The sequence below is a fragment of the Callithrix jacchus genome, chromosome 4, assembly GCF_049354715.1.
Source record: "Callithrix jacchus isolate 240 chromosome 4, calJac240_pri, whole genome shotgun sequence".
NCBI lineage: Eukaryota > Metazoa > Chordata > Mammalia > Primates > Cebidae > Callithrix > Callithrix jacchus.
Window position 1 is genome coordinate 84,914,191 of NC_133505.1, and position 25,079 is coordinate 84,939,269.

General features: G+C 39.6%; 2 protein-coding genes across 17 annotated transcripts in view; one reads left to right on the top strand and one right to left on the bottom strand.

Moving 5' to 3' along the window:
- LCA5 (lebercilin LCA5) overlaps positions 1-14,289 on the bottom strand; it is a 69,838-nt gene extending 55,549 nt beyond the window's left edge. Inside the window, exon 1 of the mRNA XM_002746752.5 lies at positions 14,025-14,289. The gene's annotated coding sequence lies outside the window, so the exon portion shown is untranslated. The remainder of the gene's footprint in view (positions 1-14,024) is intronic.
- Positions 14,290-14,465: 176 nt separating this feature from the next.
- SH3BGRL2 (SH3 domain binding glutamate rich protein like 2) overlaps positions 14,466-25,079 on the top strand; it is a 156,591-nt gene continuing 145,977 nt past the window's right edge. For 7 of the 16 annotated variants that reach the window (XR_013534343.1, XR_013534347.1, XR_013534344.1 and 4 more), the window contains exons 1-2: positions 14,466-14,796; positions 15,513-15,620. Coding sequence is in view for 7 of the 16 variants with exons in the window: in XM_017971626.4 (XP_017827115.1) it covers positions 15,615-15,620 (6 nt within the window). In the remaining 9 variants the exon portion in view is untranslated. Of the gene's footprint in view, positions 14,858-15,512; positions 15,621-25,079 lie in introns of all 16 variants that reach the window. The other 9 variants (XR_013534346.1, XR_013534351.1, XR_013534348.1 and 6 more) reach the window with 3 other exon arrangements.

Sequence of the window (25,079 nt, forward strand, 5' to 3'; positions counted from 1 at the left end):
GCCTCTGAGTCCATTGTTTGGGTTTAAATGGGTGAGCGTGTTTCTCACACTGAAAACAAAAACAGCCCAGGAGCACTAGAGAACATATTATTTTCTTTGCTAAACTTATTACTTAGGTTCTATTTTGAAATAAGGTGAGTTTGGGGGACTTAGGAAGATGGCGCTGCAGGACCAACTCAGGATTGCAGCTTCCAGTCAATCCGCAGAGGGTGAGTGGATGCCGCATTTCCATATGGACCTTTATTGTCCACAGATAGGAGATTCCCAGGTGTAAGAGTCCACAGGCCGCGCAGCAGTTTGGGGCTGCGCAACTGTTTGGGACGGCGCGGCTGTTTGGGCCGAGGCCGCAGCGCAGCCACACTCTGTACAACATACGCTGGTTTGGTTGCCCTGTTAAACCAGCAATAGGATATTTCGGAAGGCAGATTAGCACATTCATCTGATTAAACGAGACTTAAACAGAAAGCCAGCCCAGGAGATTCCCGAGCAGCAACGTGGTTTGAGCCGGCACAGTGGGTCGCTGCATGGGAAATCACACATATCCCGGTGCCCTTGCAGCAGGCAACTGGAACACCTGTGAGAGAGTCAACTGCTAAACTTAAAAAAAAAAAAAAAAAAAAAAGGACTCTGAGGCAGGGAGCCAGGTGATGAGGCTCGGTGGGTCCCACCCTGACAAAAACAAACAAAACAGCAATTGGAAACACTCGGGGTTGAGAGTTTCACCGCAAGCACGGCTGAACCCAGGACGGTGCAGCTCGGAGGTGGAGGGGCGTCCGCCATTACCGAGGCACTCGACCCCTACGGAGCTACACTGCCATTGCTGATGCAGCCTGCCATTGTGGGGGCAACCTGCAATAACAGAGAGAGTCCGCCACTACAGAGACAAGCACACCCATATAAACAGGACTACAGGGAATTACACACGGCAGCAGGGTGGCGCCCACGGCAGCAGGGAGCAGCCCACGGCAACAGGGCGGAGCCCATGGCAGCTCAGCATAGCCACTGCAGGCAAGCAGTGATTAGACTGCCCCCTTGCTGGGCAGGACAGTGCAACGGATACTCATAAATGGAGCCCTAACTCCCCGGGACAGTGCACCTGAGGAAAAAAAAGGGGCTTTATGAGTTCTGCTGCAGCAGACTTAGAGGTACCTGCCTAGCAGCCCTGAATGAACAACGGAGCTCACAGCTCAGCACTTGAGCTCCTATAAAGTACAGACAGTCTCCTCAAGCAGCTCCCTGACCCCCGTATATCCAAAGAGTCACCTCACAAGGGACTGATCAGACTGACAATTGGCGGGCATCATTCAGGGACAAAGATAGCGGAAGAAGAATCTGGTAGCAACCCTCACGGTTCCGCAGCTGCTACAGGCAAGTTCCCCAGGCAAGCAGGGCCTGGAGTGGACCTCAGCAGTCCGACAGCAGTGGGGCCAGACTGTTAGAAGGAAAACTAAGAAACAGAAATACTTCATCATCAACAATCTGGACATCCACTCAGAGACCCAATCGGAAAATCAGCAACCACTCAGACGACAGGTGGATAAATCCACAAAGATGGGAAGAAACCAGCGCAAAAGGAGGAAAACACCCGAAACCAGAACACATCACCTCCTACAAAGGACCAAAACTCCTCATCAGCAAGGGAACAAAGCTGGACGGAGAATGAGTGTGAGGAAATGACAGAATCAGACTTCAGAAGGTGGGTAATGAAAAACTTCCGTGAGCTAAAAGAACATGTTCTAAATCAATGCAAAGAAATTAAGAACCTTGAAAAAAGATTTGAGGAAAAAACAAAAATGAACAACTTAGAGAGGAATATGAGTGAATTGAAGAAGCTGAAAAACACAACACGAGAACTTCGCAAAGCATGCACAAGTTCAACAGCCGAACTGACCAAGCAGAAGAAAGAATATCAGAAGTCGAAGCTCAACTCAATAAAATAAAACGAGAAGCCAAGATTAGAGAAAAAAGGGCAAAAAGGAATGAACAAAGTCTCTAAGAAATGTGGGACTATGTGAAGAGGAGACCTAATCTACGTTTGATAGGTGTACCTGAATGTGATGAAGAGGATGAATCCAAGCTGGAAAATACTCTTCAGAGTATCATCCAGAAAAATTTCCCCAACCTAGCAAGGCAGGCCAATATCCAAGTCCAGGAAATACAGAGAACACCACAAAGATATTCCGCAAGAAGAGCAACCCCAAGGCACATAATCGTCAGATTCGCCAGGGTTGACATGAAGGAGAAAATGCTAAGGGCAGCCAGAGAGAAAGGTCAGGTCACCCACAAAGGGAAGCCCATCAGACTCACAGCAGATCTCTCGGTAGAAACACTACAAGCCAGAAGAGAGTGGGGGCCCATATTCAACATCCTTAAAGAAAAGAACTTTCAACCCAGAATTTCATATCCGGCCAAACTGAGCTTCGTAAGTGAAGGAAAAATAAAATTGCTTGTGAACAAGCAAGTACTCAGAGATTTTGTCACCACCAGGCCTGCTTTACAAGAGCTCCTGAAAGAGGCACTACACATAGAAAGGAACCACCAGTACCAGCCATTCCAAAAACATACCAAATGCTAAAGAGCATCAACAAAATGAAGAATCTGCATCAACTAACGGGCAAAACAGCCAGCTAGCGGGACGGGCGCGGTGGCTCACACCTTTAATCCCAGCACTTTGGGAGGCCGAGGTGGGTGGATCACAAGGTCAACAGATCAAGACGATCCTGGTTAACATGGTGAAACCCCGTCTCCACTAAAAATACAAAAAATTAGCTGGGCATAGTGGCATGTGCCTGTAATCCCAGCTGCTCGGGAGGCTGAGGCAGGAGAATTGCCTGAACCCAGGAGGCGGAGGTTGCGGTGAGCAGCGATTGCGCCATTACACTCCAGCCTGGGTAACAAGAGCGAAACTCCGTCTAAAAAAAACAGAAAACAAACAAACAACAAAAACAACAAAAAAACAGCCAGCTAGCATCAAAATGGCAGTATCAAATTCACACATAACAATATTAACCCAAAATGTAAATGGGCTAAATGCACCTATCAAAAGACACAGACTGGCAAATTGGATAAAAAGCCAAAACCCATCAGTGTGCTGTATCCAGGAAACCCATCTCACATGCAAGGATACACAAAGGCTCAAAATAAAGAAATGGAGGAAGATTTACCAAGCAAATGGAGAGCAAAAAAAAGCAGGAGTTGCAATTCTCATCTCTGATAAAATAGACTTTAAAGCAACAAAGCTCAAAAGAGACAAAGAAGGACATTACATAATGGTCAAAGGATCGATACAACAAGAAGAGCTAACGATCCTAAATATATACGGACCCAATACAGGGGCACCCAGATATATAAGACAAGTTCTTAATGACTTACAAAGAGACTTAGACTCCCACATGATAATAGTGGGAGACTTTAACACTCCACTGTCAATATTAGACAGATCAACCAGACAGAAAATTAACAAGGATATCCAGGGCTTGAACTCGGACCTGGACCAAGCAAACCTGATAGACATTTACAGAACTCTCCACTCCAAATCCACAGAATATACATGCTTCTCAGCACCACATCATACCTACTCTAAAATTGACCACATAATTGGAAGTAAAGCACTCCTCAGCAAATGCAAAACAACTGAAATCATAACAAACAGTCTCTCAGACCATAGTGCAATCAAGTTAGAACTCAGAATTCAGAAACTAACTCAGAACGGCACAGCTTCATGGAAACAGAACAACTGGCTCTTGAATGTTGACTGGGTAAACAATGAAATGAAGACAGAAATAAAGAAGTTCTTCAAAACCAACGAGAACGAAGAGACAACATACCAGAATCTCTGGGACACACTTAAAGCAGTCTCTAGAGGAAAATATAGACAAGTGCCCACATGAGAAGAGTGGAGAGATCCAAAATTGACACCCTGTCATCAAAATTGAAAGAGCTAGAGGAGCAATATCAAAAAAACTCAAAACCCAGCAGAAGACAAGAAATAACTAAGAACAGAGCAGAACTGAAGGAGATGGAGACACGAAAAACCCTTCAAAAAATTCAATAAATCCAGGAGCTGGTTTTTGAAAAGATCAACAATATAGACAGACCACTAGCCAGACTGATAAAAAAGAAAAGAGAGAATAACCAAATAGATGCAACAAAAAACGATAAAGTGGAAATCACCACAGATTCCACAGAAATTCAAACCATCATCAGAGAATATTACAAACAACTCTATGCACATAAACTAGTAAACCTGGAAGAAATGGATAAATTCCTGGACACTTGTCTCCTCCCAAGCCTAAACCAGGAGGAAGCCGAAACTACGAACAGACCAATAACAAGGTCTGAAGTTGAGGCAGCAATTAAGAGCCTACCACACACAAAAAGCCCAGGTCCAGATGGGTTCACAGCCAAATTTTACTAGACTCACAAAGAGGAGTTGGTACCATTCCTTCTGAAACTATTCCAAATAATCCAAAAAGAGGGACTCCTTCCCAAATCATTTTATGAGACCCACATTATCCTGATACCAAAACCCAGCAGAGATCCAACAAGAAAAGAAAACTTCAGGCCAATATCCATGATGAACATAGATGCAAAAATCTTCAATAAAATACTGGCAAGCTGATTGCAACAGCACATCAAAAAGCTTATGCATCATGATCAAGTAGGATTCATCCCGGGGATGCAAGGCTGGTTCAACATACGCAAGTCTATAAACGTAATTCACCACATAAACAGAACCAAAAACAAAAACCACATGATTATCTCAATTGACGCAGAGAAGGCCTTTGACAAAATTCAACAACCCTTTATGCTAAAAACCCTCAATAAACTCGGTATTGATGGAACGTATCTCAAAATAATAAAAGCTATTTACAACAAACCAACAGCCAATATCATACTGAATGGGCAAAAACTGGAAGCATTCCCTTTGAAATCTGGCACTAGACAAGGATGCCCTCTCTCACCACTCCTATTCAATATAGTACTGGAAGTTCTAGCCAGAGCAATCAGGCAAGAAAAAGAAATAAAGGGTATTCAAATAGGAAAGGAGGAAGCCAAATTGTCTCTATTTGCAGACGACATGATAATATATCTAGAAGACCCCATCGTCTCAGCCCAAAAACTCCTGAAACTGATAAGCAACTTCAGCAAAGTCTCAGGACATAAAATCAATGTGCAAAAATCACAAGCATTCCTATACACCAATAACAGACTTAGAGAAAGCCAAATCAAGAACCAACTGCCATTCACAATAGCCTCAAAGAGAATAAAATACCTAGGAATACAATTTACAAGGAATGTAAGAGACCTGTTCGAGGAAAACTACAAACCACTGCTCAACAAAATAAGAGAGGACACAAACAGATGGAGAAACATTCCATGTTCATGGTTAGGAAGAATCAGTATCATGAAAATGGCCATACTGCCCAAAGTAATTTACAGACTCAACGCTATCCCCATTAAGCTACCATTGACTTTCTTCATAGAACTGGAAAAAACCACCTTGAACTTCATATGAAACCAAAAGAGAGCCCGCATAGCCAAGTCAATTCTAAGCAAAAAGAACACAGCGGGAGGCATCACACTACTGGATTTCAAACTATACTACAAGGCTACAGTAATCAAAACAGCATGGTACTGGTACCAAAACCGAGATATAGACCAATGGAACAGAACAGAGGCATCAGAGTCAACACAACATATCTACAACCATACAATCTTTGATAAACCTGACAAAAACAAGCAATGGGGAAAGGATTCCCTGTTTAATAAATGGTGTTGGGAAAACTGGCTAGCCATGTGAAGAAAGCAGAAACTGGACCCCTTCCTGACACTTTACACTAAAATTAACTCCAGATGGATTAAAGACTTAAACATAAGACCTGACACCATAAAAACCCTAGAAGAAAATCTAGACAAAACTATTCAGGATATAGGAGTAGGCAAGGACTTCATGACCAAAACACCAAAAGCATTGGCAACAAAAGCCAAAATAGACTAATGGGACCTAATCAAACTCCACAGCTTCTGCACAGCAAAAGAAACAGTCACTAGAGTGAATCGGCAACCAACAGAATGGGAAAAAATCTTTGCAGTTTACCCATCTGACAAAGGCTGATATCCAGAATTTACAAAGAACTCAAACAGATTTACAAGAAAAAAACAAACAAGCCCATTCAAAAATGGGCAAAGGATATGAACAGACACTTTACAACAGAAGACATACATGAGGCCAACAAACATATGAAAAAATGCTCATCATCACTGGTCATTAGAGAGATGCAAATCAAAACCACATTGAGATACCACCTCACGCCAGTTAGAATGGCGATCATTAAAAAATCTGGAGAAAACAGATGCTGGAGAGGATGTGGAGAAATAGGAACACTTCTACACTGCTGGTGGGAGTGCAAATTAGTTCAACCATTGTGGAAGACAGTGTGGCGATTCCTCAAGGACCTAGAAATAGAAATTCCATTTGACCCAGCAATCCCATTACTGGGTATATATCCAAAGGACTATAAATCGTTCTACTATAAGACACATGCACACGAATGTTCATTGCAACACTGTTTACAATAGCAAAGACCTGGAACCAACCCAAATACCCATCGATGATAGACTGGATTGGGAAAATGTGGCACGTATACACCATGGAATATTATGCAGCAATCAAAAATGATGAGTTCGTGTCCTTTGTAGGGACATGGATGAATCTGGAGACCATCATTCTCAGCAAAGTGACACAAGAACAGAAAATGAAATACCGCATATTCTCACTCACAGGCGGGTGATGAACAATGAGAACACATGGACACAGAGAAGGGAGCACTACACATTGGGATCTATTGGGGGGAACAGGGGAGGGACAGCGGAGGGGGGAGCTGAGAGGAATAGCATGGGGAGAAATGCCAGATGTGGGTGAAGGGGAGGAGGCAGCAAAACACACTGCCATGTGTGTACCTATGCAACTATCTTGCATGTTCTGCACATGTACCCCAAAACCTAAAATGCAATAAAAAAAAGAAAAGAAAAGAAATAAGGTGGGTTTTTTTAAACTACGTGTAAGACTTATATCATCTACAATTCATCATGGCATTTAATATACAAGCACATCCTTAGGAAATATAAGAACCCAAATAGGTTAGCTTTCCCAAAGAATGGAAACTTAAGTGAAAATTTACTTTTAAAAAATTAGTCCTTAGTCCTTGTAGAAACTTGTAGTTGCCTGGGTGATAGGCTTCAGAAAAATAGTTCAAATAAGCAAACAGGCAAATAGAATATAAGTTAAATAAAAAAGAAAAGATATAAAAAATTAGACCAAAAAAAGAAACAAAGATGAGGTAAACAAAGTAACTATTAAGGCCAAGGTGGGTGGCTCATGAGGTCAAGAGATCGAGACCATCCTGGTCAACATGGTGAATCCCCGTCTCTACTTAAAATACAAAAATTAGCTGGGCATGATGATGCACCTTTAGTCCCCGCTATTCGGGAGACTGAGACAGGAGAACTGCTTGAACCCAGAGACAAAAGTTGCGGTGAGCCGAGATCGCGCCATTGCACTCCAGCCTGGGTAACAAGAGCGAAACTCCATCTCAAAAAAAAAAAGATAAAGCAATAAAAACTACTATAGCTTAACAAGATTACATAACAATTTACCACTGGATGGGGCCCTAGGAAACCACTCTTTTCTTTGCAAAGATTAAGGAAACAGGCCCAGAAAAACAAAATGACTTACCCAAGTTCACAACTGAGCTAAGGTCACAAAGCTCAGTTAGTAAAACTTGAAACAGATTATAATGACTGTTTGCCCTATTCTATTGAGTGACCTATTCAATATTTCAGTAACGTTCAGATGATAACTACCTCATCTTTGAAGTCACTTCCACCTGTATCTATCCTATCCTCTTTGCCCTCTCAACTCTGCTGAAACTGAAGAAGCATTTCTGCTACTTATCTTCTTTCCCATACTGTTCCTCAGTGTCAAGGATTGTGCTTCTGCAATTGTGCCCTCTCTACAGGATCATTCCTATCAATGAAGAGGCACTAATGAAGCTGACGCTTGATTCCATGTTCTGTTGCATCTAAACCCAATTTCTCAACTCCAATTTTCCAATAATTTTTTGAAGAGTACTCTATAACCTAGAATGCTATCACCACTTCTTTTCCAAGTATTTCCTTTTGAACCCACAATAGTCAGGTTTTCATCCCCACCACTCCACTGAAACAGCTTGTCAAGATCACCAATGACAGTCATCTTCCTAAATCCATCAGCCAAGTTTCTTATTTCCTCTTTTGCACACCCCCTCCCACCATCAGCCAATTTTCTATCCTACTGGTCCTTAACCTCACAGCAGTGTTTGACATAACCAACCAATCCTTCCCTCCTAAAACATTCTCTTTTCTTACTTGCTTGTCCATAGTGATTTATTTTCCTGATTTGCTTACTACCTCACTGGCTGTCTCCTCTTAGTCTGCTTTGTGAATCTGCCTCCTCTTCCTGATCTCTACATGTTGGAAAACACAGGGCAGCACATGCTGGACCTCTTTATTTACACTCTCTCCTTAGGTGATCTCATCTAGACTTCATCTACCCTGACTTCCCATTCATATATTCACCTTCCTACTTGACAATTCTATTCAGATATCTAAAAATCATTTCAAATTTACTATCCAAAACTGAAATCATTATTTGTCCCTTTTCCATCTCAACTCTTTCCTGTTTCTGATCTCATTAAATGGTAAGTCCATCCACTAAATTACTCATGTCACAAATCTAAAGATTGTCCTGGATTCCTTCTTCCTACATTCCTCATCCAAATCATATGTAATACCACACATTTTAATCTCCACACCATATTCCAGATCTGACCATTTCTTACCATCCACACTGCTACTGCCCTAGTCTAAGCCATGTGAGTCTAGTCCATATCCATGTTTTCTCTGTAGGACTTCTGCAATAACCTCCTAACTGACATTCCACTTTCATCCTTGCTTCCCCAGAGGCAGTTCTTCACACAGCAGTGAGAAAAGGCAACTTAAAACAGAGATCAGATCAGTACTGCTCTCCTGCATAATATACTTCAATGGTCTCCTATGGCCATCAGAGTCCTTTACCAGGTTTGCAAGCTCATACAAGGTCTAGCCTTTCTGTCTACTTCTCCATCCTTACATCATTCTTCCTTTCGAATCTCCTTTTTCAGGCAAACTAGTCTTCTTTTGTGCCATCAACATATAAGATTGTAGCCAACAGCCTTAGTATTTGCTGCACTAACTAGAACTTCACAAAAGTGGTTCATTCTCTTCTTGCTGTTCTCAGCATGAATGTCACCTTCTCAAAAATGGCTCCCTGACAATGTTCTATTAAAGTGAGCCCAGTCCCTCTATCCTATTACTCTGCTTTATTTTATTCATAAACCTTGTTACTACTGGAAATAATCTTACATTTATTGTCTCACCTCTCCTACTAAATACAAGACCCGTGAGAACAGAAATCTTCTCTGTTTACTTCACTACAGTAAACACACCACCATTCATTATTTGTGAAATGAATGACTACAGTGTTATTTCAGATAGAATATTAAGTTTGTTTTATAAAATTTTCCTTGTTTTAAAGAAAATGTTAAATTTTCCCTCTTTCAAAATAATTGCCCAAGAATTACTTAAATCTCTAAAATTCCTAAGAGGGAAAATTTAGCAAATCAAAATGTTTTGCTCAGAGTCACTGCCATTATAAAGTTGAAATATATTTTTCTACGTTAATTTTAAATAACTGAGATGACCTAATAAGACTTCAAACAAAATACATTTCAGTTACAACAATAATAATTTCTGTTTGACTAATGTAATGTCATCATCATACTATTGAGTGAATATAATTATTCTTTTTTTTGAAGGAAAAAAGTGATCTTAGATGAACAGAACACTTAAGATTTATATTCCAAGTGTAGTTCTGCAACTAATTTAAACCAAGAATGAATCAATTAACAGCTGTTTGTTGGAGGGGGTAGGGGAGTGAGGGGTAGCTGTATATATCTCATGAGTTCCCTCTCAGTGATAATCAAAGACTTACCTAGATAAAAGCAAAAAAAGGAAAACTGTATCTCTTTCCTGATTTCAATTCCTAAGAATTGTTTATTTCCTAAAGATGGCTAAAAGTGCTACTATAGCACCAAATAGAAAGCTACCAAATCTAACATTTGACATTGCTCACCCAAAAGTAAATTCTCCTTTAAAAAAAAGTCCCAAACAATATAGACCACACATAAACAGTCAAAAAAAAAAAAAAAAAAAACCTAAAAATCCTTGAGTACTAGAAGTTGCTTTTATCTCCGATTACAAATCAGAAAATGAATGTTTCTATAGAGTCCATTGTATATAAATGTCATAAAGATAATCTAATTCATGTGACTCTGAGGAGCTTAGTTTTAAGGAAAAACTATAAAAAGCAACAAACTGTTAATTTCCTGACATATCCCTGAGGTCAGCTTCTTTGTATAAAACATTGCTGATCGCCACCTTTGCTGCCAGCAAGAGTTCACACAACAGACAACTAGGCAAATAAAATGAAAATAAACTTAAGTGTAGAAAGATATAAATAAGGACATTTCTCCTCCTCACAACAAATAAACAGCTAAAGATGAGATAAAAGTAAAAACCACATTGCTGCATTTGGTTTTTTTCATTTGTGGAAGAGAAGCGGTTGCAGTTTTCTATAAAAACTGGAACCGCTTCTCTTTCACAAACAAGAAAAGATTAAGAAACAAAATGAAGTAAAGTTTTTCCACTCCTCTAATACACGTCCCCGTGTATTTTTAAGCATTTTCCTTATTCTACTACTTATTTGCATAATCTTGCTTAAAAATTGAACTATTTTTAGTTAAAAATACAACAAAACAATAAAGTTTGGATTTAAAGTATGATCAAATATGGTCAGATCACAATAAATGCTACATGTAAAATGTAAGACATAATCAGCTTATTTTAAACATTTTGAAACAATGGGTCAAATTAAAGTATCTTAAGTACAGTATACATTCCCAAAGTTTAGCGAGTCAAATGAAAACATCACAAAATGTACATTCATTCATTCATTTATAAGACATTTTACTGAACACCTACTGTCAGGCACTAAATTATAGATGGAGAGAAGATACAAAAATGAGTAGAACACAACTGAGCCCTTACTGTTAAGTAATTCCCAACACCAAGAGAAAAAAAAAATAATGTGACAGACTATAAGTACTAATGATAAAAGGAAGCAGAGGAAGTTTGGTAAACTCAGAACTCAGATTAGAGGACAGAGGAAGTTTGATAAGGTATCTAGAGGAGATAATGCCTAAATTGAGTCTTACGATATTAGCATAGGTTAAGCACAATTATAATTTCACACGTGTGTGTTTGAAAAATGGGGTGGAAAATGAGGTTAGAAAAAAAAGACAGTGAATTACCACCCTGTTTCAATAAGAGGATGCAGCATGCGCAAAAGTAAAAGGCATTAGATAAGCATGGCATATCACCAAACTGCAAATACTTCACAACTGTACTGTCCAACACAGCTGCTCCTGAGCACCTAAAATGTAGCTATACAGAACTGGCATATGTAGTAAGTGTAAAATAAATGTGGTATTTTGAAAACTTAGTACATAAAACAGAATACAAAATAGCTCTTCTATAATCTTTCTTATATTTGATATATGCTAAGTAATATTTTGGATATATGTGGTTAAAAATATATTAAAATTAATTTCACCTGTTTGTATTTTATTGTGTGGCTACTGAAAAAATGTATATGGTTCACATTATATTCCAAATGGACAATGCCAGCTTACAAGGATGGCACTGGCTGGGGAGTAGTGCTAAAGTAATAAGAAGTGGGACCAGATCGGGTGGAAGATAATATCACAAGAAGAATCGCTATGTCATATTAACAATTTGGTTAGAAACCAAGGCTCTTCAGTAGGGTTAATATCATCACACCTGGCCGGGCGCAGTGGTTCATGCCTGTAATCCCAGCACTTTGGAAGGGTGAGGCGGGTGGATCACAAGGTCAGGAGATCGAGACCATCCTGACCAACGTGGTGAAACCCCGTCTCTACTAAAAATATTTTAAAAATTAGCTGGGCATGGTGGTGTGTGCCTGTAGTCCCAGCTACTTGGGAGGCTGAGGCGGGAGAATTGCTTGAACCAGGACCCCGGAAGCAGAGGTTGCAGTGAGCCGAGATCGTACCATTGCACTCCAGCCTGGCGACAGAGCAAGACTGCATGTCAAAAAAAAAAAAAAGATTATCAGACCTGGCATTTGCAAGGATCCATATCTAATCCAAGAACTGGAGGACAGGAAAGCTGGAGGAAGAATATCAATTGGTCTTGATAAATACTGACAATGTTTTGAAGGTAGTATAACTAGAGATAGAGTACAGAATTGATTCCAGAAATGTTTTTCAAGAAAGATAAACTATACTTGCTGACAGATTAAATATGAAGTCTGGGAATAGAGAAGAACCTGAGTAAATTCCAAAGTTCTGGGGCTTGCACAATTAGGAGAATGTGGTATTCAATCAGGACAGCTTTGGCAGAGAAAGCTCAAAAGTTCCAGGTCAGAAATAAAAAACTGGGAGTGTTAATAAAACACAAATAGTGAAAGCCAATGGAGTGGATGGACACAGCCAAGAACACAGAGTAAAAAAGAAGACAGAAGACTGGATTATGGGGAAAAACAATATGAAATATGATGGGCAGAGGAAGCAGATCCCACAAAGGAGTTGAAGAATGACAGGCAGAAAAAGAACCCATAAGGATACCATCTTTATTTTAATGGGCTTCCATTGTGTCCTACAGAATTATACTTCCACAATAGGTTTCACAAAAGAGATGTGACTGACAAAAGAAAAATCTCCCTTCCAAAGTCACAAATTACTTTTTGATAATTCAAATGACACTTTTGTCAACTTAGAGAATTAAAACAAACTATTACTTCCTATAACTTATTTGGACAAACATACTAGCTAACATGCCGCAAATCACAAAGTGAAATATTTAAAATGGTAATAGAGAATTTAAATGTGGAACGACTGGGAAAAACAGATTAAAATAACAATGCAAAAGAAAGAGGGAATGGGTAAAGAACTGGAAACATCGGTTTTACCATTCTAAAAAACATATAGCCATTCCTCCTCGCTAAAATATAATTTAAATGATGACTTTTGATTCCATAGAGATCTGCAATCCAAGTTCTTAACCTGAAGATAAAGGACGGGTATAAATACGTATATGCCCAAATATACTTTCCAAAGAACAAAGTGAACAAAAAAAGGGGTTTCTATCAGATGAACTGGACCAGGGCTCTTCACTGTTAAACACTATCCTGCGGTCTACTTAACATAAAATATCGTGTATCTCAGTACCCAATCCAACTCAAGTGTGCCAAAAAGGCACTTTTTTTTCCTAAACATCTTTACTCCTCTCATCCCATCCTTGAAAGAGGTGTAGAAATTTCACAGCCTGGACAATTACGGCTTTCCACTCTAATTACAGTCCCATTAATAACACATCTATTATTATCCCAGAGATATCAAAGCCTCCTTTCCTATCTTGGCCCTTGGCCCTTCCCCTCCTCTCTAGTCTTGAGTCTCCAAGGTTTTTGTTTTGTTTCTTTTAATAACGCTTAACCCCTTCTCTAGATCCGCCTGCACTGCGCTCCTTCCTTCTCTTCCCGGTCCAAGGAAATAAATAACCCTTTCCCAGCTCCTCTCCTCATAACTTCCCAGTCCTCACAGTGCCAGTCAACCCCACTTCCTCAGGACTCTCTCAGGAGCCGACCTCTTCCAACATTTTCCTAAGTCTTCCTTCTCTTCGCGGTCCCTAAATCCTCCTCATCCCTAATCCCTTCATCTTCCCTGCTTTAAGAACCACCTGGAGGCCTCATCCACTAACGCCCCTTCGCCAGCTCCCCTAAGCTTGACCCTAGCCTAACCTCGCACCTCCACCACCCCTGCCGTCTCCACGATGACCCCAAAGCCCACCTCCAACGCGCCGGGTCTTCCGTAGAACCGAAGCGGCGTCCAGCCTCCTTGCTTTCCCTCTTAGAACCGAACTCCCGGCTGGGGCCTCGGCGTCAGGCCGCCAAAGAGGGGGTGCCTGGCTCCTGCGGAGGCTGCGGGACGGGTGCCGAGGTTGCCGGCGTGCGGGAAGTTTGAACATAGGGATGGGACAGGGGAGAGACCGCGATTCCTGGGTAGCAGCGGCGGCAACCTGGGCTCCAGGGTAACGGAGGCGGAGACCCAGACTGCACTACGAAGAGATCGCAGCCAATCATGATGACTCTACCCGAGCTCTCATTGGACTTTGTCTCCAGACAGCCGTTTTTATTGGCATCAGTGGAACTGGAAGGCGGGACGACGAGTGCGGGAGAAGGCCTCTATTGGCCGACCGCTCTAGCTGTGGCGGAGATCTCAAGTAGGGAAGTTGTTTGAGGCGAAGCATGGAGCGCGCCAAGTGTGGTGGGCTAAGCGGCGCGAAGCGCGATTTCTGAGCTTCGCGGGCTCTGAAAAGGACGCGGGCGGAGGGGAAACGGGGTTCATAAAATGAATTGTAAAATTGGAGACCGCTTAACATAAAACACTTAATTGCTTCTATTTCCTTTGGGTTGTTTTTAAATTGTAAACAAAAGGATAGTGCTTCTCGGTCTTCTTACCGAATATGGCTGATTCAGGAGGATGCGGGGTGAGTGCACTAATGTTCCTGCCTCGACATCCTGGCCGTCAATCAACAACGAGCCGTGAATTTGGTTTGAAGGTGATTTTTAGGTTTTGGAACTGGTTTGGGGTGGAATGGCATCTGAAATACTTGCACACAGGTTTGTTTTTTGTTTTTTTTTTAAGGAACGTTTGGAGGAGCATGTCAGTAGCCTATTGAGAACTGATGTGTGACATATTTTCTCCTTTAAAAATGGCATTAATTGCGGGAGACAGGGAAGGTTAAAAAAAAAAATCCTCTTTCGTGAGGGTTTTAAGCTGCCCCGAGCCATGATTATCAAGATGGTTTAACACTTACCCTGGCTGTTCTCATCTCTCTGGCCTTTACCACCATTCTGGAGAGAATCTAATTTTTGAAGGCAAATGCTTCTAATGAATCTTCTAACCATGAAGTTTGGTAATTCCTACTTCTCGTTTAACCTCGTTTTTCCGGCTTTGCACTGTTTCAAAGCTTTCATTTTATCCTGTCAATATTTTTTACTTCAAGTTACAGACTAACCCACTCAAACAATATTGTGATTAAATGTACCTTTCTGAATGCGAAATATATGTGAACAAGATGGCAGTCATCTGTTAATTGCACTGAATTACTTCACCAATTCTTTAATTTATCTCTGCTGACACTGTTAAAAGAGCTCACTGGTTATTATGGACTCGGAGTTAACATGTAAAGGTATGGGTGGATTATTTATAAAAGAAGTTGTTAGGAAGAATCAAGAAGCTGTATTTACGCGGACAAACAAATGTCTGTCACAGGAGCGTCAAATCCCGATTGCTGGAGGACAGCTGAGAATGAAACCACCATTTATTCAGCATTCAGAATGATCCAGGCAGTGTAATCTCATTCCATCTTCACTCATGAAGGTATTGTTATTCATTGTTTATACTTCAGAAAGCAGATTCAGAGAGGTTAAAGTATCTACCTAAGATAATAAAGTAGTAAGTGGTAATGCCAGAGTACAAGCCTAGGTCTGCTTCCAGATTTCGAGGTTTCAGATTTGATGTCTTGAGTGTGTTTCACCTACAGGTTAAGAAGTTATTGGTAAGCAAAAAAATATTTAAAACGGTGGGAGAATCCAAAAAATTATCTAGTTGTTTGTAACATATTCTCAGGATTCTTACAGAGTGCCATTTTATTCACCATCTCATACACAAAATAACAGTGGCTATCAATTTGACCTTGAAAAAAGACCAAAAAATTTATAAATTTAGAGAAATAAAAACTAATTTAATTACTATTTTAAAAGGTTACCCCAAAATATGAGAAAACAGTTTTTCAAATTTTATGATATTACATGGTTTTAATATTATTTTTGATAGGGCTAGAATTTTCTAAGATACGTTTTGACATTTTATTTCACTACCACACAGGATTCTGCTTTTCAGAAATAAAGGAAACAAAGTTAACAAAACAACATTTATATTTTTGCGGTTTGAAGGTATAAACAAATCAGGCTTTTTTTGTTTTTAAAGATTTTACTTATGAAATAAATTCTACCAATGGTCATTAAGCACTTGGGAGTTTTATTTTTAATATTCCTAGGCTTCTTCCATTCGTATTGCAATCTCCCCAGCTTTGCTATATTGCTAAGTGAATGTTCATTTTCTGCAGGACATTGATTGGCTTCTTCACTGCTATTTGGCAATGATATAGATGATATACTGCAATTAAAATATTATTACAAATGCTTACTAGTAGGATTATTCTCATTTTCTTTTTGGGGAAACCAGTGTAGAATTTGAATGGTTTGTTAGAAGTTTCAAAAAAAAGCAATAGGTAGATAAATAGAAATTATGATGACCATAAATTGTAAAGGGGGCACATGCTATATATAGTATCTTGGAAAGCACACAAGTATAATTATCTTTAGCTAAGGTTCAGTTGTCTATATCATACCATTCTACAAAAAAAGAAAAGCACTGTCACAATTTTATATGTTTTACATAAACATGATACATAACAAAAATTCAACAATTTTATGTCTAACTTCTTGGTGTCGTATTGCTTGGAAATTTTAAATTTATTTATTTATTTATTTTGAGACGGAGTTTCTCTCATTACCCAGGCTGGAGTGCAATGGCACGATCTCGGTTCACCGCAACCTCCGCCTCCTGGGTTCAGGCAATTCTCCTGCCTCAGCCTCCCAAGTATCTTGGATTGCAGGCACACGCCACCATGCCCAGCTAATTTTTTATATCTTTAGTAGAGACGGGGTTTCACCCTGTTGAGCAGGATGGTCTCAATCTCATGACCTCTTGATCCACCCAACTCGGCCTCCCAAAGTGCTGGGTTTACAGGCTTGAGCCACCTTGCCCGGCCTTTTAAATTTATTAATAGATTCCAGGTAAATAGGTTTTAGCATATAATATTAAATTTGAAACAGTATCTAATATGCTACATGTTTAAGAGAAATTGAATGGCTTGGTTGAGTTGGTTGTAAACAGCAGTATAATGGCAGACCTAGAAAGTGGGCTGTTCTTATGAAAACAAATGTAGTCCATTCTGATTGTTATTAATATTTGCTTTTGCAGTACAAAAAGCTAAGAGCCTTTGACTATTGCTGTGTTTAAAGGATAAAGTTTTTGATTGCTTGATGAAATGTACAAGGTTTTTTGTTGTGGTTGTTAATAGAGAAAGAAATGAAACCATTGAGATGTTTGTAAAAACTTTTATATCTTTACAACATAATACTGGTCATCAATACAATGAACTACTGATCAACATGGATGAATATTTATAGACAGTATTGATCAAAAGAAGTCAGACACAAAAGAATATATTCTATATACTTCCATTAACAAGTGATTCAAAAACAGGCAAAATTCATCTAAACTGGCAAAAATTCGAATATTTATTGACTGTGTTGACTGTGGGGTTGGAGGTAGGATTGAGTGGAAGAGACTAAAAGTTGTTTTTGGAGTGATATGAATATGCTGTTTGACTGACATGGTAGTTAAAGAGAGTTTCCAGCTGGGCATAGTGGCTCATGCCTGTAATCCCAGCACTTTGGGAGGCCGAAGCAGGCAAATCACTTGAGGTTAGGAGTTTGAGACCAGCCTGGCTCAACATGGTGAGACCCCATCTCTACTGAAAATACAAAATTAGCTGGACCTAGTGGTGCATGCCTGTAGTCCCAGCTACTCAGGAGACTGAGGCAGGAGAATTGCTTGAACCCAGGAGGTGAAGATTGTAGTGAGCTGAGATCACACCACTGCACTCCAGCCTGGGCAGCAGAGCGAGACTCAGTCTCAAAAAATAAAAAAAGAGTTTCCTTTATAAAAACTCATTAAAAGATATAAAATATATGTGCTTTTCATTGTATGTAAATTTTACCTCAATTTTTTAATGGCTTTAGAAAAATAATGTAATTGGCTTTTATAATAGAAAAATCTAGTAGGCCTAGGTCCACATATGGTTGGATTCAAGTGTTTAATGTCATTAAAATTTTTTCTTGTCTCTTGGATGTACTTTTCTATGTTTTGGCCTTATTTAAGTCAGGCTTTCCCTCCCAGCTATGGCCGAATGCTCCAGATTTGCATTCTATTTACCTAGCAACCCCAGTGGAAAAAGAATATCTCTTTTCTGATTGGTCCAGCAGAAATCTTGGTATTAACTCTGACTGCCCACACTTGCATATGAACTTATTAATAATTACCATAGCCAAGTGTTTGCTTAGGGAAAGAGGATGATAAAGCCACCTTATCTTTCGTGTTTGCTCAGAATAGTGAGAGAGATGATTCTCCAAAGGAAAACTGGAATGCTGTTACTAGAAGAAGAAATACTGGACAAAGTGGATAGATGTCCCTAAAAGTGATGATGATAATTTTATTCAAATAGGTTCATAGATCAGTCTGCTGGGCTTGTTTTCACATTTTATTTAAGAAAAACTCATGTAATTACAAGTTCCCCAGTCTGTAAATATAGATGAGATTAACCAAATTTTGTTATTTTTTGACTGCCTCCGCTTTATAGTACCTCCCCCTACCTCCACAAAGACTTCCCCACTTATTAACAATTATTGTGGCCAGTAATTTCTGGGACTTCTCAGAGAGTGTCTCATAAACATATCTATCTCTACTGGTCATCCAAGGAGGCAGGATACCAGGACCACTGCTCTGCCAGGCAACAGTTTATCCCTCTTCTTTCTAGGACCCAGCAACTTATGCTGGTGGCCATCACGAAGTCACTAAGTACCACCACTTAGAACAGTGCCAAAGCTGAACTATATGCCTTTTGTTTCTCAGATCGTAGCTTGCCTTTTCTATATTCTGCTTTAAGGTGCAGGAGCTAGGACTCGACAAACTACATTTCCCAGACATCCTTGCTAGTTGGCATATCAATAGGTTCTGCCAAAATGGGGCACTTAGGGAGAGGTTCCTTCTCAATGACTCTGTTCCTAGACATTGTTGACTAGAGCAACAATTGGCTCTAGTCTAATGTGTCTTTGCTCACTGAATACAAATGAAGAGACTGAATGAATGTGCTTGTTATTATGTTTGCAACCTATGCTATTACTTTATCTCCTCCCTCCCTTTCCACTCCGCAAAAAACCCATATAAACAATAGCAAAAGAAAAAAAAACTCCACAAAACTTTTACCATCTTACAGAGAACAACTAACAGTTGGTGACCAAACAAGAATAAAAATGTGTTGAAGTGTATGGTCTTATATTTGCCTGACACTCTACAGAGTACTTTCACAAAGACCTCATGATCTTAAACAACCCTGAGAAATAGAATATAGATGAGGAAACTGACCCTGAGGTTAAATCAAATTTGTCTAATAGAAATAGAATGTGAGCCATCCACTAAATTTTAAATTTTCTAGTAGTCACATTAAAATAAGTTTTTACAAAGTAAAATTAGTTCGATTTATTTAATATCCAAATTTTTATTTCAACTTGTATTCAATATTTTAATGTTATCAGTGAGATATTTTGCCTGTTTTTATACTAAGATTTTCACACCTAGTATATATTTTACAGATGTAACACATTTCAATTCAGGCCAGCCATCTCTGAAGTACTCAGTTATCACATGCAGGTTGTAGCTAACCTATTGGACAACACAGGATTAGATTATTTACCCAGAGGCATATAATAGGAAGTAATGGTCCCAGGTAGACAACTTCCAAAAAGGAAAGCAATGCTGGTCTGGAAACCTAGAGACTTTAATTCCATACATGGCTCTGGCTCTTAATAGTTGTGGAATAGGCATTCTTTAAACCTGGGTTTCTGGATTTGTTAAATGACATCAATCAGTTGTCTTTACTCCCCAACCCACCTTCTGCAGCAGAGCCCTTTATCAAGCAAATTCTTATATGGAAACCCCATATTTAAAACATAGGAAGCATATTTAAAACATAGGAACTGCCTCTCTGTTGAAAGAGGCATAGCTGCATGGAGGTGAGGGGCACAAGTGGATTACAGCCTTCGTAATCTACACACAGAGGCATCTTCTGAGGAGCCTCCAATGAACCCTTCAAGTACTCTGCAGACATCAGTATATTGGTGTTTGATTCACATTTTTAGTTTGTAGAATCATCAGTTATTTATAAATATAAGAGGGCCTTTAAGATCAATTACTCAAGTTGTGTTCTGATGTTATTTTTTCCTTACTAATAGACCCTTCTTTTCAAACAGTACCTTTTAAAGAAATACAAAATATGCTAGTTAAAATCAGAACTGCCCTGCAAAGTTGAAGTGGATATGAGGAAATAGAACCCTAACGACTCAGCATTTCTCAAATACCCAATTCCATAAGTGGCCCCCAATAATCTTCTTTCAAACCACCCTACAGGGGTGTCATGGGTTCTCAGTTCCTGTTTCTGGTTGGGTCAGCAAAGGCCCTTCCTCATCCCTCTTTTCTGCTTAACACTAGAGACAGCAACTAAAAACCATGGCTTCAGACTGCTAAAAGCCTAAAACAAAACATTGACAACAGAATCAAGCAGGTTGGGAAACCTTGCAACTAGAGCAAACCAGTGGAGTTTTAACAACCAAAGATTAAGCTCAGCTCAAACCCCTTCATCAGATAAGGAAACCCACGCCCAGTGAGGTGCTTAAACTACCACCCCAAGCTGGTGTCAGAGTTGGAATATGGCCTAATCACTGCTGTGCTGGAGCCAGCTGGTACTGACTTGCAAAAGCCAATTGTTAAATTTTCAGAAATTTGGCAAGCCATATCGAGGTCACCCTGGTAGCTCAAAAGCAATCATGGTGAAACTATTGACACTATAGAAACCAGCAAATGCTACAAATCATAGCTTCCCAGAGAGCTACTTGTTAAACCTTAACCAGCACACCTCTGAATCCAGGGTTCCTCTCTGGGTCTTTATGTACCCAGCAACCTGAGAATAGATGTGCTGCATTTTGATAGGAAACAAAAATTTAGTAAAAATTAAAAATAAACCAAAGTAGAAAGTGTGTCTCTTCATGAGTAACAACACCTAAAGTAGCAATTTTTCTTAGTATTTACTATTTCCTGTTGTACAGCAGATACTGATTTCTTTGATTCTTTCAGGCTATTATTTGGAGTATTTAGCTACTTTGGGGATGATTTTAAATATTAGATGAGCCAGGCAAGTAAATGTCTAAAACATTATTTTTAAATGTTTAAAATTTAAAATGTTTTTAAATTACCTAAAATTAAAGCCCAAGCATAAAACAAAGAGAAAATAGAGGAAGCTACGGAAACTACTACCTGAGTAGCAACTGATCTGCTAGAATGTCTAGGTTTCCCTCTAGTTCTATTTCTGGCTAGAAAGGGTATTGAAAGGTCGATGTAAACAACTGCTGAAGTCCTCAAGCTTCTCAGCTGGCCTCTTGTCTCCCTGTATTTAATCTTCCCAACTGAACTTATGACTCATCATCTTAGCAATGACCCCTGTTTCCCTTTGCGAGTTCCTCCCCTTCCCTGGCCACTATTCTTTTCGTCCTTTGTGGTGCTGCTGCAGCTCTCCTACAGGCCTGTTTGGGCATGCTTGTGATGTCAGATGCCAGTACTTCAGCTGTCCTTGTGTATCCATGGTGATGGATGAAAAATAAGCTGCTTTTCAGTGATTTGAACTTTAATCCAGTCAAATGATGCATGCTTTATTACTCAGGTGACTTTTCCCGATACTTTAAGATCACTGAAATCTTGAATTATTAAAGAGGAATTAACATATTTATGTTTTAACCTTTCTTTTCTTTTTCTTCTTTAACCATTATTATGCCTTGGTAAATTAAAAATCTTTGATCTTAGCACCTGAAAATTTTTATTCACAATTAATAGGAAAATAATTCCAGAAATAAGATTCCAACAGAAAAGAAACTAAAAATGTTGTTTAACGTTCCTTCTCACTACATGTACATAAGTAACTATTAGGCTAAGTAAAGCATGGAGGACGTGCATAATATTAGGGAAAACAATGAAAATTGTGAAACATTGACAAAGTTGTGTCATCCCAAATGCTGACCACTTAATTTCAGGTACTAGTGGTAATTGAAATTATTAAATAATATTGACTTGAAATGTTTCTGCATTCAGGTAACAGAAACCCTAAGTCTGATGTTAGTCTTAGCACCTTGCTAACGTGCTGTCATTTTTTTTTTTTAAACAACAACAACAAGAAAAGGACAGACTTTTTGTATACAACCTGGGTAAGCAATAGCTTCTAGTTAAAATGTTTCCATTTTCTTAATTGTCATCTAAATTTCTATTTATAAATAACACTGACTTTCCAGGAATATAAAATTTCTTACATTGAAACAAGTGGAGTTGAGGTCATGATACCTGGACCAGGTAACAGGGAAGGAAGAACAACAGGGTAGCAATTGCCTGTGCCTTGGTCTAATCCATAACACCAAAATTATTGGGAATAGAAGCCAGGTAGACCCTAACATTATGACACGATGACATTACCCACGATATTTAGGAAAACCATAATATTTGGATGAATTAAAAACTTTTTTCCAGATAATACAAATAGTGGGGTAAAAATGATTAAGCTTCAAAGTGTCTTCAGTCTTCCTTCTCCCACTTCCTGCTTAGTGGAATGTTGAATGGGGTTTTTCCTGCTGCTTCAGCATTGTGGCTACTGCCTAAAGCTGAGAACATTCTCTAAAGAGCCATAAATAATTAGGAGTCAAAACCTCCCACCAGGGCTTATTAAAAAGGCATAACCAACCTTACTGCCAGAAACCATCAACCTAGGAAACTCCTCTCTTCACTTTTACTTCACCGTAAGAGAGGTCTGTGTCTGTGTATGGGAAAGAAGAGAAGAAACCATATTTGACTTCTTGGAGAGGGTTTTCATTCTCCCAAGGAGAGAATGGATGGGGTGGAGAGTAGGAAGTCCAAGAAAATAATTCACAGAAATTCAAAAGAAGAGTAGATGGACATCTCCCTTCCTGAGGCCTGCTAAGTTGTAACTCTTTTTTTTTTCTTTGAGATGGAGTCTTGCTCTGTCACCTGGGCTGGAGTGCAGTGGAACAATCTCTGCTCACTGCAACCTCCACCTCCTGGGTTCAAGCAATTCTCCTGCCTCAGCCTTCTGAGTAGGTAGGATTACAGGTGTGCACCACCACAACCAGCTAATTTTTTGTATTTTTAGTAGAGACGGGGTTTCACCATGTTGGCCAGGCTGGTCTTGAACTCCTGACCTTGATCTGTCTGCCTTGGCCTCGGAAAGCTGCTGAGACCACAGGCATGAGCCACCAACCCGGCCTAAGTTTTAATTCCTTTGTAACTGTGTTGCCATTGGAATAAAGCATTTGAGACAGTTGTTTGGAGTGTTTCCCATTGTTCATGAGGCATCCATAGAGACTATTCTCTGTTTCTAGTCTAGAAAGACTAGAAACAGAGACTATTCTCTGCCACTAAGGCTTAAAACATCCACAGAGACTACTCTCTGCCGCTAAGGCTTAAAAACATATTATGTCTGAGAAGAGGATAAGAACCAGACTGCCCAAATCCTGGTTCTCTATGATCTTAAGGGACATGGCAAGGATCACTGAGGTTTTATGGTTCCATGAGTTAGAGGAGAAGCAGAGGAGCATGATCCACCCCAGGAGGCTGCTGGGTGGTGAAGAACACAACCCAGAGATGAAGCTGGGAGGTAAACTACTGGTAGACCTGAGGGAAGTCTTTCTTTTCCTCACAGTGACGGAGGGGCGCTGGGTGAAGCTGAGCATTGCCCAAGGGCACCCACCATATTTGACCTATCTGGAGACCATCTCAAGCCTTTGGTGCACTGGCATCTGACCTGAATGTGCTGAACTGAAGTGAGACTTGTGTTGCTTCCCTACCCGTGACCCAAGGGCCATTCTTGTAATAAGCTGGATCTGTTCCCTCTCCCCAGCCAGAGCCAGCTGCACTGCTGCCTTACTGCTCCCCAACATCAGTCTGTTCTGGCTTTTACTGTGTGGTGGAAGGAAAAGAGCTTGAATCAGAATTGAGACTGAAGTTTAAAAATTAGACTATGCTTTGAAAACTGAAAGTAATCAGAATGTTATAGAATGTGTCCAAAATGTATTAATGATAAGAATCTGGAGTTCCCCTATGCATAGTGGAAAGCAGTGATTAGAAAAAAAAAATGTAATTTTTGTTAATACCCTACTAAGCTGAGACTGCTCAATTAACATATAGAGTCCAACTATATAAATAATAATTATTTTTTGAGATAGCGTCTCACCCTGTTGCCTAGACTGGAGTGCAGTGGCACAATCACAGCTCACTACAGGCTTAACTTCCTAGGCTCAAGCAATCCTCCCACTCCAGTGTCTCAAGTAGCTGGGACCAGGTGTGTACCACCACACCTGGATAATATTTTGTTTTAATTTTTGTGTAGAAATGAGGTCTCACTATGTTGCCTAGGCTGGCCTCAAACTCTTGAGCTCAAGCTATCTTCCTTCCTCAGCCTCTCAAAGTTCTGGGATTATAGGCATGAGCCACCACTCCCAGCCATACATAATTTTGGATCATGAGTTTTCACTAAATAATTACAAACAATTTTATTATCTTAAAAAAACTTCAAAAGTATCATTTATAATAGTTTTATATTTCCATTTTATATATATGCCAAATGTTTTAATCTTGAGTATATTGTAGGACACTGGTGTTATTTTTAAATTTAAGATTTAAAATATTTGTTCCCCTTAAATGTGATTATTATTTTCATTATTAAACATCGACTGATCTTTGGACAAAGACATTCTGACTACTTAGTTTTTCATTAAAAGACAATTTGAGGTATTGCTCAGCCAGTGGGACTTTTGATTATGTGTATTTACTAAGCTGGCAGTGCTACATGTTTTATCCTTCCAGTGTTTGCCAACTGTT